Raw genomic sequence first — 19,758 nt, forward strand, 5'->3', positions numbered from 1 at the left:
GGACATGCCTAAACCTGAGAAAGCAGTTACGTTGGTCTTTGCCCCTCACCTCCAGCCACATACCATTTAAGGAAGATTACAGAAATCATTGCAGTATCTTGGTCAGACAGACCTTATTTATACAAAATGAATGTCAGATTAGTGCCTGCTGGTATCAGTAATATGCTCCTGTGTTTTGTGTTTAAGCTACCAAGGTTGGAACAATAGGAATAGTATAACCACACTTGGGAAACTTAATTGTATGTATTCATCACTCAGTAGTGGATGACATCATATTGTCTTATCAAAAAAAGCTCTTGAACGCAATAGATGGGGGTCATCTCTCCTGCACTGCTTGGGGCTGAGGGTGGTAACATTTCCTAAACCTCTTGACCTCTCTGCTCAGAAAGACCAGGGCATTTAGGGATATTATGGGAGAAAGCTTGATGTTTTCTTTCTGAGTTTTTTTTTTTTTTACACATAATAAATTTTTTTTGGCAAGTAAAACCTTGTACTTTAGATGGAAAAGAACCTTTATAACATTTATCTAACATTTTCCTATCAGTAAATTCTGAAAATTCCAAGAGGTAAGTCTCTTACAATAATAACCACGCTCTTTAAGATGAGTACTGGTTGTGGGAGAGACCTGATGTAGGTTCTAGATTTCCTCCAGACTCTACCTACTTTTCCTTCTCTGCTCTAGAACATAGGAAGAAACTCTTATGCCTGCACCAGAATTGATAATTCCTACAAATATGCTGCCAATAGACCCATAAAATTATTTCTGGTTGGAGGGTACGGTGACATTTCTCTATGTATCATGGGAATTCAGGAGTCAAGGAAAATATATTAATAGACTGAAGAGTGGGATGAGACTAATAACAATGAAAACATAAGAAATAAAAACACAATAATCTTATTATGTACAAAGTACTTCTCACATACTGTGTCAATGATATCAATACCTTCTCTCTTCTCCAGCACATTATTATTTCACTACCTTTTCTGGACTTCCCCAGTGCCAATAACTCATCAAGCACCCACTCTATATTATCATGACTCCCCACCTTTCTGCTCAAATCCTATCTTGGATAAAGACTGAGATAGTTCATTTTTTGTGTCAACTTGGCTGATCTATGATACTCAGTTGTTTGGTCAAACACCAGTCTAAATATTGCTGTGAAGGTATTTTTTAGATGTGACTTAACATTTAAATCAGCAGACTTTGAATAAAGCAGATCACCCTCCAGAATGTGGGTGGGCCTCACCAATCAGTTGAAGGCCTTAAGAGAAAAGACAAAAGTCCCTTGACGGGGAAGTAATTCTGCCTCCAGGCTGCCTTTGGACTCAAGACTATAACACCAATTGCTGTTGGAATTATCATCCTGCTGGCCTGCCCTGAAGATTTTGGATGTCAGACCCTATAATTGTGTGGGCCAATTCCTGAAAAAAAAAAATATCTCACTATATATATGTATATCTGTCCTACTGCTTCTGTTTCTCCAGAGAATACTGACTAGTAGAGAGACTAAAGAGTAAGGGAAAACTATTATTATTTTACATAATCAGAAAGTATACTGAGGTAAGAGACAGACAGATTTACATATTTTTTTTTGCTGTTGATGGAGGTGTGTAGAATAGGGTGAACTACATCCAAGAAGAGGAGATTCAAGGCTCTGAGAGCCAGAACATACTTGATCTATTTTGACTAAAAAAAGAAAAATGTATTATGCCCTGCAAGAATCATTATAGTCAACACAAAAGTGGCAGTGTAGTGTCACAAAAAGAACACTGAATTGGGATCAGAAAGACTTGCAGTTTTTAGGTGTGTTTGATCAAATTATTTAACTTCTAAACTTCTGAACATCTATAAGATGGAAAACATAAAATGTACCTCATAGAAGTTTTATGAAAATTAGATATGTAAAGTGGGTCTGATTTATAGTTAACATTCAAAAAATGCAGCTGCTACAAATATTATCCACATAATTATTACATGTGTAATATTCATGCTGCCTTGTAAGGTTTCATATGGTTAGTTGAAAGCCACTAACAGGCCAATAGGTGACATGGACCAATTTTAAGACATTAAATACCTAATATGTTTCGGGCAATATGCAGGTACCTGGGATAACTAATCCTACTTAATTCTAACCACAATGCTATAAGACATGTTTTCCAAAGAAGGAAAAGTAGAATCAGAAGGGTTAAAGATCTCTTTTAAGTTCAAACAGCTAATAAATGGCAAAGCAGAAATTTCAACCTAGGTGTATTTGACTCCAAAGCCCGTGGTTTTTGTGCCTTTCTGTACTACCTACCAATGGCTCTTAAGGTCAGTCATTAACCCAAACTCAGGGACCACATCTGTTTGTTCACGTTAGTATGCCTCGTGCCTTGCTTGGTTCTTGGCTTGCTGTGGATGCACAGTAAATCTTTGAATGAAAAGGAAGGAGATAAGGAAATAGTTCTGAAAGTCAATTTCTCCACATCTGTGGCAAGAAACTGTATATTTGCCATACTTACTTGGATGGTGAATGAAACAGGTTCTTGCCACACTCTCCCATCCACAACAAAGCCTTGGTTAGTTCTATCTGTGGCCACAAAAGTAAACTGGTCTGTCTGAGAGTCCCCTCCTGAGTGCCTATAGGCCACATTCTTGCTGTCTACATCCTGCTGAGTGAAATTGTGTTGAAGCAGCACTGTTCCCTGCAGGTAGAGCTGGCCATATTGTGGGAGCTGGGCCAGAAGGTAGGTGAGGTTCTCTGCTGGAGTGTCAGGGTCGGTCAGCTGAAGGAGGTCAGGGGAAAGCAGGCCCGTGGCCCCTTCAGCCAGTCTCAGCCCCCTGTTCCGGGTCACCACAGGTAAGGCTCTGTCCACAGTCTCCAGGATGATCTCAAACATGCCGTGCTTGGTCTGCAGTCCATTGCTGACGATGAATCTGGCAAAGAGAGGCAAGGCAGCCTTCAGCATGGATTCTTGTGTCACCATCTACTGGAATGAAATGATAACAACACACACCTTTACTAGAGGATATGTCGTGTTGGGACTCAATTGAAAAATCAAGGGCAGGTCTTTCAGAAGGACATCTATTCATTAAACCAGTCATTAGGTAACACACAAATTGTCCATTGTACACCCAAAAGTATTTTCTCACCAAGATTGATGGTAGACTCTTGTGATGGAGCAGGCTAATTCTGCCAATGATATTTCTCAGGCTTATCAGTGTTTAGTTAGTTCCTTGCCCCATATTGAAATTTCATATCCAATTAGATCCACTGTATGAGTTTAAAGAGTATATTCATTTTATGTATTTATACTTTTGCAATTGTATTTTTTGGTGTGAAAATTTAATTAGCTAAACTTTTAAGACTGATAATTGAGGCCAATACAATAAAATGTTGAGTAGGCTGAATTTGGCTAATTCACTGTATTCATATATTTGTGGTATATTTCTCAGAGGCAGATGACATTACTCGGTCATGTACTTGTGCCTCATTTCCCCTTTCTGAGCCTCATTTCCCCTTTCTGAGCCTCATTTTCCCTTTCTGAGCCTCATTTTCACTCTTCCGTAAAGCGAAAGGTGGACCAAATGATCACTAAGTACCAAACAACTCTAAAATATCATGTGATGCTATAATCCCTTACTTTTTCGGTGCTTCTACATTTGCCCCTTACAAAATATGTAGGAGTTATGATAGACGAGGATTACTTCTCTGCTTTAAAGAAAACATGATTATAGAAGAAAGGTTCAGAAATGTGGTGCGAGATCACAAGGTAGGTAGGAGATAGAGATGAGACTAGGATCCAGGTCTTTGGACCCCATGTCTTTTGCTCTTGCAGAATTTTTGATAAACCTGGTTTAGCAATCCACCAAGAAAGAGTGGTGGTGCCTGAGCACCACTGCAGAATTATAAAGAGAAAGCTGAAATGATATAGATTTAAGGTAAGCGAAATCTCACAATCTTGAGTTTGTGATACCATAAAGCACTTTTGATTATATTGATCACTAAATTACATTCCACCCACCACTGCCGATCTCAAAATAAAATTAATTTAAATTATTTTTAGAACATTTTAATGTGTAATTTTTATTTTAAAAAGAATCGAGTATCATGAAATTAAGCAAACAAAATGTACTATTAAAACTCCAAAAAGTTAAGAAATCACTATTCTTAAATGGAATTGACAAATTCACCATAGACTCAAAAAATGTACTTCAAAATAACCATGGAGTTGTGTCTATTAGTTTTTTCTATGGAACGTAGCTGCTAGAAATATTCATGGATAATACCCTCATATTCCATGAATGTAAAAATCCGAAAAGAATTTTAGTTGAAAATAGCATTCAATTATATAAGAATTGTCTTTGCGGGTTCTTCTTCTTCTTCTTCTTCTTTTTTTTTTTTTTTGAACTAGAGAAAATATACAGTTTGCATTTATTTTACTAATCTGACAAATTTATCTTCCAAGTTTTTTATTCTTTGAAAAATGTCTCCCATCTTTCAAGGTTTAAGGATTGTTGCTTTGCTTTTGAACATGAAGGAACCTGAAACCAGGTTGTGTGAGTGCAATGAGTGGACCAGCTTGCCTGAGGCACAGACTCAGGGAGAAGAGCAGCTGGACAAAAAGTAAAGGGAGATGAGTTTGGCTGGTACAGATTTTGCTTTGAAGGCGAGGCTAAAATTTCTGAGCTTTTTAATTATCTAGTTGATAAGACTGCCTGCAAGAAAAATATGATGCATAGAAAAGTAAATATATGTCCAAAAACTTAAAATTGCTAAGAGAAATATAACAAAGCAAATTTCAACATTTCACACACCCACCTTGTAAAGAATGTGAACTGTTTTTTTCCCACAGCATTATTTACAGCCTAAATAAAGGTATTGAATTAACTTTAGAATTGTAGATTGAGCAAAATCACCTTGTTTCCTTAAAATAAAACAGTTTTCCTTTTGTAAAGCGGAAATTTTGATAAGTAAATTCTAACCAAATAGGGTACTCTCACTGCTGGATTATGAAGTGTTTACAAAATTAGTTCTTTTTATAAAAAATAAAATAGAAGTGGACCCAGAAAAATATCTGTGTGTTCACCTTTTTACTTATTAGACACCTCGACAGTTTTAAAGGTCAAATGATATGAATTTTAAGGTATAAAAATCATGGTCTACTTCTCAGGGAAAGTTTTTCATGGAATAATACCTTTATTGTTTTCCTGCTATTTTTTCACATTTCCTTTCTGGAGCCTATTACCTGACTAGAGGTAAAACAAGGAGAAAGCTAGGCGTTCCCTCAGTGATTCCAATTTCCCCCTTTTTCATTTAATCTCCTCAATAAACATGTTTCATGCCTCCCATTTCACCCTCCTCCACAAATAAACTGGCTCTCTGTTCTTTTCCAGATCCCTATTTCAAAACATACTCTTCTGGAGAGTTTTAAACCAGCCATTGACAGTTTACCACAAGACATGTAGTTTTTGTATTAGTACTAATTGTGGACTTAAAAGATTTTTTGCCCCATTAAAATATGTCAAATATCAGTGGGGAAGGAAAGGGATACAAGGGGAGAGACAGGGGTCATGAGCAAGGAGGTTAAGTGGGAGCTCCAGTGACCGACAGGGGCTCAACTGGAGGAGGCCATTTTAAATGTGATTCTGACTATTTTCTCCAGAGACTAAATTCTGAAAATGCCTAACTGGGTCCTCAAAACTCATCATCAGGACAGCTGCATTTATCTATGAGTGTGTGACCTGTGCGAGGGCACTGAAGTTGTCTTATGATTCAGGCTGTCCATTTCAAACTCTTCTCTGCCTGATGATGGGGATCTGACCACGTCGGATATCGGCAGCCTGCCATCAGACAGATGGGAATGAGGACAAGCAGGGCAGGGACCACATAAGAGAAAGAAATATGTTTACTGAGGCCAGTGTTCCCAGCTGGGATACCAAGGCAGCTGTCTGCATTGACCTAAAGCTAATAAGCCAGTGGTGAAAAGGATGCAATTTCTAAACATGACTGGATCAAACGCATCATTCACTTTTACGAGTAACAATGTAAACTACTAAACACTATCAGGAAGAAAGTGAGAGACAGACAAGACAGACAAAGAGACAGAGTGCACAGTCATGGTTGGCTTCCCAGTCAAAATAAGCCTAGCAGAACAAGTACAACAAGGTCAGTGCTGTTCGTGTCTTCAAAGGTTAATCAGATGATATTCCAAATGTTCCTCTCCCTCGCCCCACAGAAACCCTCCAAATGTGTTCTCAAGTTTTAAAACAACAGTGCCATTGCTATGATGACATCCGTTCCAAGGTTAAGAAGCTGGAAGTATCAAGGTAGCGGCCCCTTCTGTGAGTCTATTTTGTTTAATTTCCCTTATTACACTTCCCTGAGAAGTGACACAGCCAAGATGACCACTGTTCTGATGAAATTTGGGAAATGACTCTCATATTTGTCTGGGTGACTGCCTAGTCTGATTTCACCATTACCATGGTGCTTTCAAGCTTTCTGCATTTCCTGGCAATAGAGTTGGCTGAAGAATCTGCCATCTGTCATGGCATTTAAAGGATAAAAATGGAATCATAAATAGAGCCAGTTCCTCAGGAAAAAAAAAAGTCCAGCCGGCATGTCAAAATGGAGGACATTAGCATGTTCTTTTAGTACATGGCTGCCAGCAGCTGAAGTCAGCTTGCTAATCACTTGGTGTCATCTGTCCTAGAATGTGCTGCCAAATCTTTCTTCCAGGCCAGCAGCACCAAACAATGCTGGAGAAATTTATGATTCACAAAATATTTCTGCAGAAGGTAAAATCTGACCATTAAACTCCCCCGCCCCACACCCTGTTTAATTAATGTTGTCGTATCTTACATTAAAAAGAGAAGGGGGAAAAAATCCTCTGCCACAGAGTTTATCTCCTCTACCCAACCAAATTCCTTGCCAGATTTAACAGCAAGCAACATAAATTTCGGTGATTAGGTTGGTTGCATATATTTAATTTTTAAAAAGCACCACGATCATACTTTCATTAAAATAGGCTTTCAGCTTTGGTTTAGTGCCACTTGACAAACAACACAGCAGTCCATGATTGAGTTAGGAAAATGACAGGATTAAAACAAGGGTCTTGGGCAGATGCTACACTCGTCCATTATAAATACGTAAAACTGCTGGCCAAATATCAGAATGACACACTGAGGAGGTTCCTTTGCATTAAGTACAGATTCTCCACAAATTATTGGTACAATGAGGTGTAATGGAAAGAAATCTCCAAAATGAGGTCTCGGCCCAAATTCAGCTCTGATACTCAGTTATGTCAGTTAAGGTAATTTTCTTTGCCTGTTGGACCCTTAGTTTTCTCATGCATAAAATGGGAACAAACCGTCACTCTTAAGGGGGTGGTGTAAGGAAATGATATAGAGAAAAGGGTCTAGCAGACTAATGCGATGCAGATGTCCAAGCAACACTGGCTTTCCTCCATGTAAATGAAAGGACTGGGCTAAATAAACGCTTTCAACCTTTGTTGTTTGTTTATTTTCTGCCTATAGACCTGTTTCCTAATCTTGAGTCACTCAAAATTTACCTTCATAATTTTTGCCATTTGGCTGTAAACCTATACTCTTATTATGTAACATTTTTGTTTATATCAACTGACTTTTTTACTTAAATAAATATACTTGATAGGAAATCTTTTAACTATTGAAAACTAAAACTTTAAACTTCTAAAAATTTTATGAATACTACAAAAATACATGTAAGAAAAGTATGTTTTAATTCTAACTAGGTATTGTTGCTTGTTAAAAATGGAAAACAGTAAACATTGAAAAGCTGTTAAGGACATTATCAGCATTAACCAGAGACTTCCTTCTTGAAATCATCAAAAGGAAGGAGAGAAGTAAAAGGGAATAGTTTCTCACACTCGATTCCCTTCTTCCTGTACCGGCCCACCTCATTTGAATCTTTATATCACTACGGGTACAAATCACTCACATCAAGAAATAGAGCCATAGCTTTTTTGCTAAAAGAAGACCTTGCCCAGAAGAAGCCTAGTGTGCCAAAGCAAACCAAAAATCAGACCATCAAAACACAGAACCTTCTTCAGCTCTATTAATAAATTGGGGGGAGGACCCAGTATTGTCTCTAGGAGGCTGTGAGAGAGCTTCTGTCTATCCTCAAAACTTTTCAAAACATATTTAGAAAAATAGACTGGATTAGACCAGTGATTGCTGGTCCTGACAGCATCAGAATCCCCTGAAGAGCTTTAAAGAATACAAACAGACTCCTGGGTCAGGACTTACCAAAGTCATTTCTCTGCAGTGAGGCCCAAGAGTTCGTATTTGTATAAATCTCCTAAGTAACTCTTGAGGATCTAGAAATTTAGAAATTCCTGGGATAAATGATTTCTAAAATGCTATCTAGTATGACTTTCTATGGGTATAAATTAGGAAAACTTTACAGTATCACCAATCCTCACATATGGAGATTTTGTTTTTCATTCTCAGCTCATTACCATCAGCTGATTAATACCTAACATTCGTTTTGAACATCTTTACACATCTATTCATTGGTTTTTTCAGCAGGGTCGCTGGTTTCTCCAATACAGTTATTAATATCTTCACCTGACTCTCTAGTGGGCACAGACAGGGGAGCAGGAATAGAAAAGAGCAAGAAGTTATGAAAAAAACAAATGTAAAATTAAAAGCCCAGAATCTGATATGCATGGATTAAACCAAGAAGTGCCTACTCTCAATTAGTAAACATGGAGAAAAGAGCAATCTTTGTAACTTCTTTCCTCCTCCAAGATTATGCTTTGTGTTGTAAAGATCCAAGAGGAAAAAGAGGCCAAGGAAAGAATATAAAAACATGATAACAACAACAATAGTAGTAGTAATAATAACAGCTAACATTTATTTTGTCCTTCCTATGTGCCACATTTTGTTTTAAGTACTTTATATGTATAAGCTCATTTAAATCTCCCAATGACCCTGCGAGGCAAGTACTATAAGCATCATTCCTTTTCACTGAAGAGGAAATAGGAGTGCAGGAGGATGTGCGACTCGATGTAGGCTAGCAGAGGTAATAATTGGAAGTGAACGGACTAAGTAAGGGAGGCCATAGTTGACCTCAAGCCAATGCCTCAACAAGTATTCTATACCACTTCTTGGGCAAAAGAATCAGTGAAGAGGAATCCCTGTATCTCATTTTGTTTTTTTAATGACTAGTAACATTCAAGCACTGAATTGGTTATAAAGATAGTGATCAATCAAATGATTATCAAATGATTATTACTTGTTACGGACATTTATCAAGAGAAAAAAAGAAATCAGTTCAAACTTCCCTGAATTTATTATTTAATGGTTGAACTACATTAATCACACTAAATACTAAAGATAAGCAAAATCGTCTTTACTGACATTTAAACAGTGTTTACAGCAGACATATTGACTTTAGATAGATAAAATATAATAGAGAGTGGTAGTTGAACATGGGTGTAACAGTACAATACCTAACAGTTTATGGAAATCCACTGAATAATATAGGATTATGCTACATTTATAGCATTCTTTTGAAGAGTGTTCGAATGTGATGACAATTATCCGGAAGCCCTGGATGTATGGCAGATGAACTAATGTTCTCAGTGCCTCCTTCTTAATTGGTAAAACTCAGGGTTGGATATCTACCATAGCTCCCTCAAAGGCAAGTCCAAAATTTCATGGTTCTCACCCCTGCCCTGAAGACCTAAATTCGCATCAAAAACCTGGAGTTCAGCCAGCTTTGAGAACTGCTAGAGGAATAGATCCTCTAGAGTCTCTCTTGCTTTTTGTGACTGGAAACAGATTTCAATATTTTAAATGAATATAGACTTTTATTAATGTTGTATCTTTGCCTTTTCACCAGATTGTTATTTCCAATGATTTATTTGATACAGAATCCCTGAACAGGTGCACAGCCCCCAATTATAATACTGTTTCTTTGGGGAAATATGATCCACTATATGACAACATGATTTATGACATAGTTACCATAACACATTGTGTCACAAGGCAGTGTCTGCTTATGCCAAATGTTTTCTAGTAAATACCTTTTCTTCATATATAAAAACATACTAAAACAAGTGATAAATTATTTTTCTATGTCTCTCCTTAGCTGGCATCCTCAGCTCTTCACATTCCTCTTCATAGAACAGCTTGCATTTAAATCTGCTTGTGTGTTTATTTTTAAATAAGCCCTGATTTCTTGCCCTTGCTGTTGTCATCTTAATTATGTACCTTCACCTTTATACAACTGGGCGGCAGAAAAAGAACATAGCTATATCAGGGCTAGAAAATGACCCATTTTCCCCCTCATTTTGTCTTTCTAAATATTAATATAGAGAAAGAGTTCTGAAACATTTCCTTGGCTCACCTGAATGTGTCAGTGGAGACAGGTGCCTTGCTCTTATGTACGTAGCAGACTATCTGTCCTGCTATGTCCATTTGGCTAAAACTTGTAATAGGGACACCAGGATAGCGGACATATTCCACCTGGCCATATCGTGGTGGGGAGGTGATGACATAGAGCACTTCTTCAGGCTTGTCTGTTCCATCCATAGCAAGAAGAGTGTTGGTCGTCAAGAAACCTTTGTCGCCTTTAGACACCACAAGCGGTTTTGCAAGGATGACAATATCACCTACACAGCAGAAGAGGTGGTGGTCAAGAATCCAATTCAAAAAGATAAAACGTCCCAGGTAAAGGTAAAAAATAAAGGTCAAATGTTGCAGAACTCAAAACTCATACAATGTAGAAAGGTTTATATAACTGTGATTAATGAAAGAATCAGGCAAAGGAAATGGGAAGATATGACACAGAAGAGGAAACACATCTAGCCAGTGAAAATGCAGATAGATTTGCAACCTCGATAATTGCAAAAATACAAATCAAAATCACAAAATAAGTGGTCGTCTCATAACCCATTGACTGGCAAAAATGTAGAAGTCTGATGACACCAAGTATTGTAGCAGATGTGGATCAAGAGACTCTCATGTGATTCTGGTAGAAGTATAAATTGTTACACAATTTGCCATTATTTTTGTACAACGTTTAATATCTATCACATATGCCTTGACCCAGTGATTCCACTCCAGCTGTGCACTGGAGAGAAACATGTATGCTGGCACCCAGGAGACACATGCCGGAATGGTCATCACAGCACTGTTTGTAACTAAAAACGCTAAAGCAACCCAAGGGTCGTGTCACAAGACAAATGTGTAAACAAACTGTGGTCTATTCATACAACTGACTCTTGTGCAATAGTGACAAGAATGAACTACAGCTACACACGATACAGAGGTAGTTTGTTAGTATTTGTTACTTTTGTGAGCAAGTCTCGGAAAACTATAAACAAAAGTAAGAAAATAATTAGCACAAAATTCAGGATGGTGGCTGTCTCTGGAGTATGGGAAACGCACAGAGGTAGACGGTCATTACTGTTTCTATTCCAGTCCTAGAATCCTATGGTGGTTGCACAGGTGTTTGTCAAGTATTTTAAAAAGAATGTATGGATGAGTGAATGAATGAGTGAAGTAGAGTTGGTCACACGTGGGCTAATAGTGCAGTGTTTCCCAAAGTAAAGATTATAATATAATTTCAAACATTCAAAAAGGTTATAAGTTAAATACAGAGCTTTTACTTTGTGCTAGGCACAGGGATAAGGAACTTACATCTTCACACCAATGCTGTGAGGTAGGGTATTATCATACTCCCAGGTTATAAATGAGGAAACGAAGGTGTAGAAATGCTAACTTGCAAATTATTGCACAATTAATAAAAGGTGGAGCCATCTGACTTAAGAGCACAAATTCAAACTATATTATTTTGTTTCCTCTTTTTTAAAAAATATATAGCGATTTCTTATAGACCAATACTAAAAGGATGAATATCCAAAAGGTAATGTGAGTAAAGTAAATGTCAAGCCAATTCTAAACTTAAAAATACAAATGGTCGATAAAATTTTGAAAAGATATTTAGTCCCATGAAGAAACAAAAAGTGAAAATAAATCATCAAAGAGGTAGAACTTTAGCTGTATGCTTCTCAGTGAGGGGCCATTTTGCCTCCCAGGGACATTTGGCAATGTCTGCAGACATTTTTGGTTGTCATAATTGAGAGTAGCCATTGACTTCTTGTACCAGAAGCCAGAGATGCTACAAAATGTCCTACAATGCACAAGAATGTCCATTACAACAATATATTATCCATCCCAATAGTAAAATGTCAATAGTGCCAACATTTGAGAAACTCTGTTTTAGATGATCAATTTAGTTTATGCTTTTAACTCAAAATGTCATGCAACTTATGTCCAGTGTGGACTCAATGACCATCCTTACTTTAAATCAAAACCCTAACCCCACATGCTTCAGAGGGAATAAAGAGGAACACATCAAAGCAGTGAGATAAATGCACAAAGGCTGGGAAAACAAAATTCACCCATAAGAGGTTTCATCAGGAGCAGAAGATGGATCTGAAGTGAGAAAGAGCATCTGGGTTTTGCCTCAATAGTTTTTCAACACTGTAACAGCAGAGTATGGAGTAGGGTCAACAGTAGATGACGTCCTTCTAAACTCCTCTCAAAGATCTTCACATCATTTTAGCCACTGTCCAAATCATAAGTCAGAGCACATTGGAAGGCCTAATGCTATTTATAATACCTCCCAAATAGAAATAACCCAAATACTCAATTTTAGAATTATGATTTAGCCTGACAACTCAGTGAAGTTTCATTTAGAGATGAACAGAGGTGGTTACAAAATTATGCTACAACTTGGGAAAACTCATGCTAAGAAAAAAAGAGGATACAACATTGTTCAGATATAAAACACTAAGATGTAAGAAAAAAGAAGAAGAAATTTGAAACTTCTGACAATGTTAATAATGTTAATAGGTTAATGTACCTACTTGATGTCAGTGTTCACAATCCTTTTAGAAAATAATCACATGTCAGTTGCAGCACACTAGTGAGGCACTTGCCAGCCTCATTTCCTGTTCTTCCTGGGCACACCACTAGAGTTTCTGTTGCCCAGCCTCCCATAATGTGTCATGTAACTGCAATTTGGCCATTGGGATGTGTAGAAGGCAAGTACTTCCAAGCCTAGCCCATGACATTCTCATTGTCTTCCACATCTCACTTCCAGAGTGACTCCAAGGTCTTCAGAGATGAAGGATCCTGTCACTAGAAAGAATCCCCAGATGGCTGTGTGGAACAGAACTCTCCTCCGCCCCTACTGTACTCCCCAGAAATCCATTGTGCAAAAGTAATGAGAAGATAATCTGCTCTAACACTTAGTTGTCTTTCCCAATATATTACTTGTATTACATTTGCCTGGACAAGTCTTACTTTTTCAGAGTGAAATAAATGTGTATAGTAATATCTAGCTTATCTGAGAGTCAACTTAAAGAAAATATATTTTTATAACCAGGAAACAAGCAAATAAAATGGATTATTATACAGCCCAAAATAAACATCTCGAAATCAATCAAAATTTGTTTTAAAAGATTCAAGACAATTATAATTTTACCATGCACATGAAGTAAGATTTTTATTGCACTTAACAAACATTCAATATAGCTCTGAGGTTCCTGGTAGCCACGGCAAAAAAAGAAAGCATTCATTCAACCAAGTATGCACTAAGGATGTAAGACTATGCTTGGTCCTGGGACTATATAGATCCTGGACTATGTAGATGAATGAAATATGATCCTCCTCATATAACCTCTAGGTGACAGTTGGGTATCTCTTGCTCAGCTTTCTTTCCAGTATTTTTTTACTTTCACCATTTATATGTTCTGAATCCTATTATGCAAATGGGCTGCTTAATTAAGACAAGCATATTGTCTTATAGTCTTCTCCCTTAACCCTAAAGTTTATATATTATAATTTCCAAATTGAAAAGATCATTAACATCACCTTTTCAGTAACAAAATTTATTTTATTTTTTATTTTAAAACACATTTATTATTTCCTTTATTATTATTGTATTGGAAATATTTTTCCTTTGAAACTCCACTTTCTGAAGATAAAACACATTGACTTGGCAAAGTCTTACTTAATGCAAAACACCCTGACAGTTAAAGCAGTGTATGCAGCCGCATTGTGGGCAAGGCTGGATTTCCAACAGGCTTTTTGAAATACGAAAAATAACAAATTGATTGGCTACTCTTATGAACCTCATAGATCCCAGGGAAAGCAGGTGATGAGCCAAAAGACTGAATCACAGATGATGGAATTTCAGGTATAAAGAATGAAAGGAGGAAAAAAAAGAAGGGAAAGAGGAAGAGGAGGAAGGAAAGAGAACAAAGGAAGGAAGGATGGAAAAAATTAAAAGGAAAAACTGTGAGTGCGTACACCAGTTCACTTCTGGTTATAAAAGCTGATCCAATAAACCTTGGAAGAAATGCTTTTACCTTTTTCCATGTCCTTAATGGTGATGTGACAGTCAAATGCGGGTGACTTGTTGTCGCCATCCCAGAGGTAGAAGGTGAAGCTGTCGTGGTTTGGGGAATCCATTGCCCCAGTGTGTGTGTATCTCAGCAAGTTCAGATCCACTTCCTCCTGAGTGCATTTCATGCCAGGATAGAGACGCACCCAGTCCCTCCCTATCTGAAATGTGCCAGAATTAGTCAGCTGCTTGTGCTTTTTTCTTTCCAAGCTGTGTTAGTAGACATTTTCTGTGTTCCCTGAAAACCTCCAATATAAGTGATATTTCCAAGAAACTCCTGATTCAACTTCTTACTATTTTACCTTATTTTTTCCTTTCAAAAAATATATTAAAATAATTTAAGATCTTAGGAAGAAATAGCTTTAACCAAAGGATTTTGACAAAATCATGTGGCAATTCAACAGCAATGCTACTTCCAAGGTATTTATCATAAGCAATCATAGCTGATTAAATATTCCAATTAATGAGAGCAGGTGGGTAATTGAGCTGCTGGAATTGATTCTTTAAATATTAAATGTGTTTCACTTGAGGTTTTCTATTTTTTTTAGTTTATATACTGTATAATTAAGCAAACTTTTATTTTCAAACTGATTTGTTATAGAACTTATCTGAAGAAAACAAAAATAAAATGAATGTACTTATGCCCCATACATTTTTAGGCCTTACTAAATAAAGCTCAATGGAAATTATTAAGCTCTCTATCATTCTCTACATTTATACTGTGAGTCAGTGAAGAATATAATTGCAAATATCAGAATCTTTTAAATATAAGCCAACATTAGTTAAGCATGTATTCTATACAGAATTCAGTTTAGAAATTGTGATATTTTCAATTAAAAGAGGTTCATATGCTAGGAGGAGCTGAAGTTGAAAGTATTAGAAAATATAATAATAATAAATCTGTATTTGATGAATAATTTAATTGTTATTCTCTCAATATAGGTCTCTCCAAGAATAGATAATAAAAGTCATTTGACATTATTTAAGAAAAACGTCATTTTTAAAATGTACTATATGATACTATCTTGCACATTTTCCATCTGGTTTCAGAGACTAAAACAGAAATTTAAACTGATTATTTAAAAACATTTTCCTTGATACATTATTGCACAGTCTCCCAGTTCCTGGAAAAAATGCATTGTCCTCTGCTCCTCTGTTACTGCTTCCCTTGTTGTCATTCTATCTGGTAAAGTTTCCTTTTCTTTAATATTTTTGCACATCTGATGTCTGTACAAAGGTACGTTCTGCCCCCATGATCACAAGTAAAAATTAATTATATTGTTATAACTAAGCTTGTTGTTTCTATCATAAGATCTATTGAAAATTTAATTTTTAAAACAGATTCTCTTTCAGATTTTTAAACTGGGAAGTCTGTAATTTTATTTAACTTTTTCCTTTGCAATCTTTTTCCAGGAAATAAATACAGGAAAAGATGTCTTCTGCTTTCTCTCCACTTGTACTCCCAAATTTTTGAGCAAAATCATTTGCAAGCTCCGAAAGAGAAAGAAAATACGAGTCAGACTCAAAGTGGGGAAAACTAAAGAAACTCAAGAAGAAAACAAGAACCCTGGAGTCCCAGTCTCTGGTCTTGGAGAGACTTGGAGAACCCCTAAAGAGCTGGGGGAGAATCGTGTAGTGCCAAACTGGGAATGTGGATCCATCTGGATTTTCACAGATCCAAAACACTTCAGTTCCCAAGCTACCCAAATGTGTGAGCTCTCACTGCATTTCTGCTCCATTACTCTTTGAAATCAAATAAGGACACAGCTGTACCTCAGTTTAAATCAGTGATTGCTCTTCATTGATTCTCTATGGTACCTATAATCTAAGACAATCAAGCTGTTCCACACAGAATGAATTCTTGCTGCTTTTTGGGGACTGTGTCTACATTACATTAAAATTTAAGCATTCAGTCAAATAATCACATTGGGGATGGTTGGTACTCATTGTTGTTGCCTTAATACACCATTCAAATAAACATGTTGAGGGATCACTCAAGTGACCTTCACAAGTGACTAATCTGTAATTTCCATTGGGCTCATCCTTGGCCATCACGCGCACAGTCTGAATCAGACTGGTGAGCACCATTTGTTACAAGACTATCTTTTCTCCATTGTATTGCCTCTGCTCCATTGTCAGAGGTCAGTTTACTATATTTGGATGGGTCCGTTTATATTCTCTCTATTCTGCTCTGTTGATCTATTTGACTGTTCTTTCACCAAACCCACATCGTCTGGATCACTGCAGCTTTATAGAAAGTCTGGCAGTGTTAGTCCTTCTACTTTGTTCTCCTTCAATACTGTGTTGGATATTTTGGGTATTTTGCTCCCTATATAAACTTTAATCAGTGTGTTGTTACCCACAACTCCTCTAAGAAATATAATCTATTGAAAGACATTTTTATTTTTTAATCTGGTGGGAATAGGGATAATCTCAAAGGATGACTGATTCTTAGCAGATACTAGACAACTTGTTTTATGCTGGTAACTCCCTCCCCCCAAATTTAGGTGCAATCTCAGGAGAAAGGGAACCTTAATATTGGTTGAACTTACCCTAGGTTGAATAAGAAATTTTAGAATTGTGTGAGTTTACTCCAGACTTGGAAAATTAAATTTTCTACTTCTATGCAAAATATGGCTATTAGAGAATAAATTCAGTTATAGAAATCTGTGTATGGAGAAAATTTATACCTGCCATATTCATTTTGAAAAATAAAGTAAAGAGGCCACTAACCTTAAGTTGAAGTTGCCCATTTTGGGGAAGGCTTTCAAGTAAATAGTAAATCTGCTCCCTGGGTGAGTCTTCATCTATGGCTGAAAGAACAGCACTAGAAATAACACGAGTTTCACCCATATTCACTGTAATTTCAGCCTTCCTGTAAAGGAAGATGTGTGGGTTGATATGAAAATACAAGGTGTTGCTTTAGTAGGAGGCACTCATAACTACTCTTATAGTTTCCAATCTTCAGCAATTAGGAAATGATATTCAATATCCAAAATATTGAAAATAATGAGCCAAACTTGTAAAACAGGCTCTCATTTCACTTTATACATGAAAGTCCTAAAAGACAATGAGCGACAATGAATATGGTATGAAGTAATTATATACTTCCATTGTTTACATACAAAGTACTTTATAATTTAATTTTTCAATTTATTTTGTAAAATGATTTTGTTTCTAATATTTTATTTCCTATAACAGCTCCATGAAGTAAATGGACCAGGTATTATCATTCTAATTTTACTGACAGAAACTTACTTAAAGAGATCAAATGACTTATCCACAAGTGTTCTGGTATCCTTTATGACACATCATTCATCGTGAATTTGGTGATATTTAGGTAATCTGTGGCTCTCTACATTACTCTCCCTCTCCCTGTCAATCTTCTGGGTAGCTAGAGTTCTCTTCCCAGAAAAGCAGAGAAAAAGTATGTTGCAGTCCAGATTACACTGAAAGGCACCCTGGGACAAGAATCTTGGTGCAGGTAATTTCTTTGGGAAGTGATTTCAGAATAAAAGGGAAAGAAAGAAGAAATAGTAACACAGGGTGTTTTTACTGCTATGGGGGTCAATGCTGCTAGGGATCCTTTGAAGAACCACATAAAGTATGCTTCAAATTGTGCTTCTGAAGGATGGCAGGCTGGATATTTGTCTTATCCACCAGTTCCCACAGGTCGAAGGCTTCCCTCACAGAGTTTTCTGCTGTGCCTGGGCATGGGCTGAATAAGCCACTGCTGCTTCAGAGAAAGCCCCGAGGCAGAAAAGCAGAACTACACACTTAGGCATTGGGGCCAGGCACTGAGCATGGGAACAGTATGTTCCACAACCACAACTACAGTCAGAAGTGGGCTAAGGGAGTGTGATCCAGGGAACCAAAAGCATTGATTACAGCATCTAAGAGGAATATCAAAGAGATAGCATCAAATGCTCTAAGAGGGTCCAGTAAGGTGAGAATAGCCATTTGATTTGGTGGGAAAGCCAAGGGTAACTTTTAAGAGAGCAGCTTTAATAAAGTGGTTGAGTTTGGAGACAATGGGAAGAAGTAGAAGAAGTGAGCACAAGTTATTCCTCCAAACTGTTTGGCACTGAAAGAAATGAGGGACTGAATCACCTTTCCAGTTCCAGAAGGAAGATCCCTGCTTGCAATAATAATAACTAGCACTAACTATGTACGAGGCAGTCTTCCAAGTACTTTTATATATTTGAATTAATTTAATCCTTGCAACACCCCTTTGAGTAACATATTATTATCCTCATTTACAAAGAAGTTGACAAAGAGGTAGACAGAGGTTAAGTAACATGTTCAAGGTCACACCACTGGTAAGTGGCTGAACCAAGGCAGTATGTCTCCAGAATTTGGTCTCTCCACCATTATTTCCCTATGTCTTATTAGCAGTAGGAATGAAAAAGTAGAGAGTATAGATGCAGGAGGGAAAAAACAAAATGGAGCACATTCAAAAGGGAGGCAAGAGGTGATAGACCCAAAGACACATATGGAAGGGAAAGAAGGGAGAATATTTCTTCTCCGCTGGAGAGAAGAAAAGAAGAAAGGAAGGGAGGGATTTTGAAACAAGGTTGAGGAAGATTTGGTAATTCTGTACATGTAGCTATCCCAGACAGTTTAATAGCAAGAACACAGCAAGAAATAGTAAGTCAGATAGAATTGAGTGAGTGCCTTTATAAGTTATTTTACCTTCTGGTCTCAGTTTTCTCAGTAAGGTTAATAGTACCTCCTTCATACAATTCTGGTGTAGATTTAAGGAAATAATATATGTGAAAGAGTTCAATGTAGTGTCTGTCACATAGCAAGCAATTAATTAACACCAGTCTTCACCTCTCTCTTGGATAAAGTGAAGTTATCAAAAAAAGAAGTTTCATAATAGTGCAATATTCTTTATACTTTCATTTTAAAAAATTAAATCAAGTTATACCAATCCAACATTCCAGCCAGAGAATAAAAGTCAAAATTTCTGTTAAATACTTTGTCAAACTGATGTCTGAGATGCAACCCTCCAAAAAAGCTGTTGTTAGTATTTCCCACAATGCATCTCAAGGGCATTGCTGCTGATGGCCCATAAGGGAGCAGCAGGAAAATCAGCAGGATAAGGAAGGGACTTGTTTGAGGTCTCTTTTCAGCAAAGTGGAGGAGTCTCAGAGTTTACATATTTGGGGAAAGTTGTTTACTTCTTGATAAAAGCTCGGACTGACTACTCAGTGTCTCTCACTGCTGCACTATTAAATATATGCTGGGTACATATATTTAATGTGGTGAAGTGGTTGAAGAGAAGATACTTCTCTGCGCCCAGCCCTGGAGAAGA

At 37.0% G+C, this 19,758-nt stretch overlaps 1 protein-coding gene across 13 annotated transcripts in view; it reads right to left on the reverse strand.

The window, feature by feature from the left end:
- Positions 1 to 19,758, reverse strand: part of FREM1 (FRAS1 related extracellular matrix 1) — a 136,439-nt gene that overhangs the window by 35,844 nt on the left and 80,837 nt on the right. For 6 of the 13 annotated variants that reach the window (XR_004956340.1, XR_004956341.1, XR_004956339.1 and 3 more), the window contains 4 exons: positions 17,175 to 17,316; positions 14,407 to 14,602; positions 10,374 to 10,638; positions 2,503 to 2,917 (listed from right to left, as the gene is read on the reverse strand). Coding sequence is in view for 10 of the 13 variants with exons in the window: in XM_036239391.1 (XP_036095284.1) it covers positions 2,503 to 2,917; positions 10,374 to 10,638; positions 14,407 to 14,602; positions 17,175 to 17,316 (1,018 nt within the window). In the remaining 3 variants the exon portion in view is untranslated. The other 7 variants (XM_036239394.1, XM_036239396.1, XM_036239395.1 and 4 more) reach the window with 7 other exon arrangements.

The sequence above is a fragment of the Rousettus aegyptiacus genome, unplaced genomic scaffold, assembly GCF_014176215.1.
Source record: "Rousettus aegyptiacus isolate mRouAeg1 unplaced genomic scaffold, mRouAeg1.p scaffold_m13_p_3, whole genome shotgun sequence".
In the NCBI taxonomy this organism is placed as follows: Eukaryota; Metazoa; Chordata; class Mammalia; order Chiroptera; family Pteropodidae; genus Rousettus; species Rousettus aegyptiacus.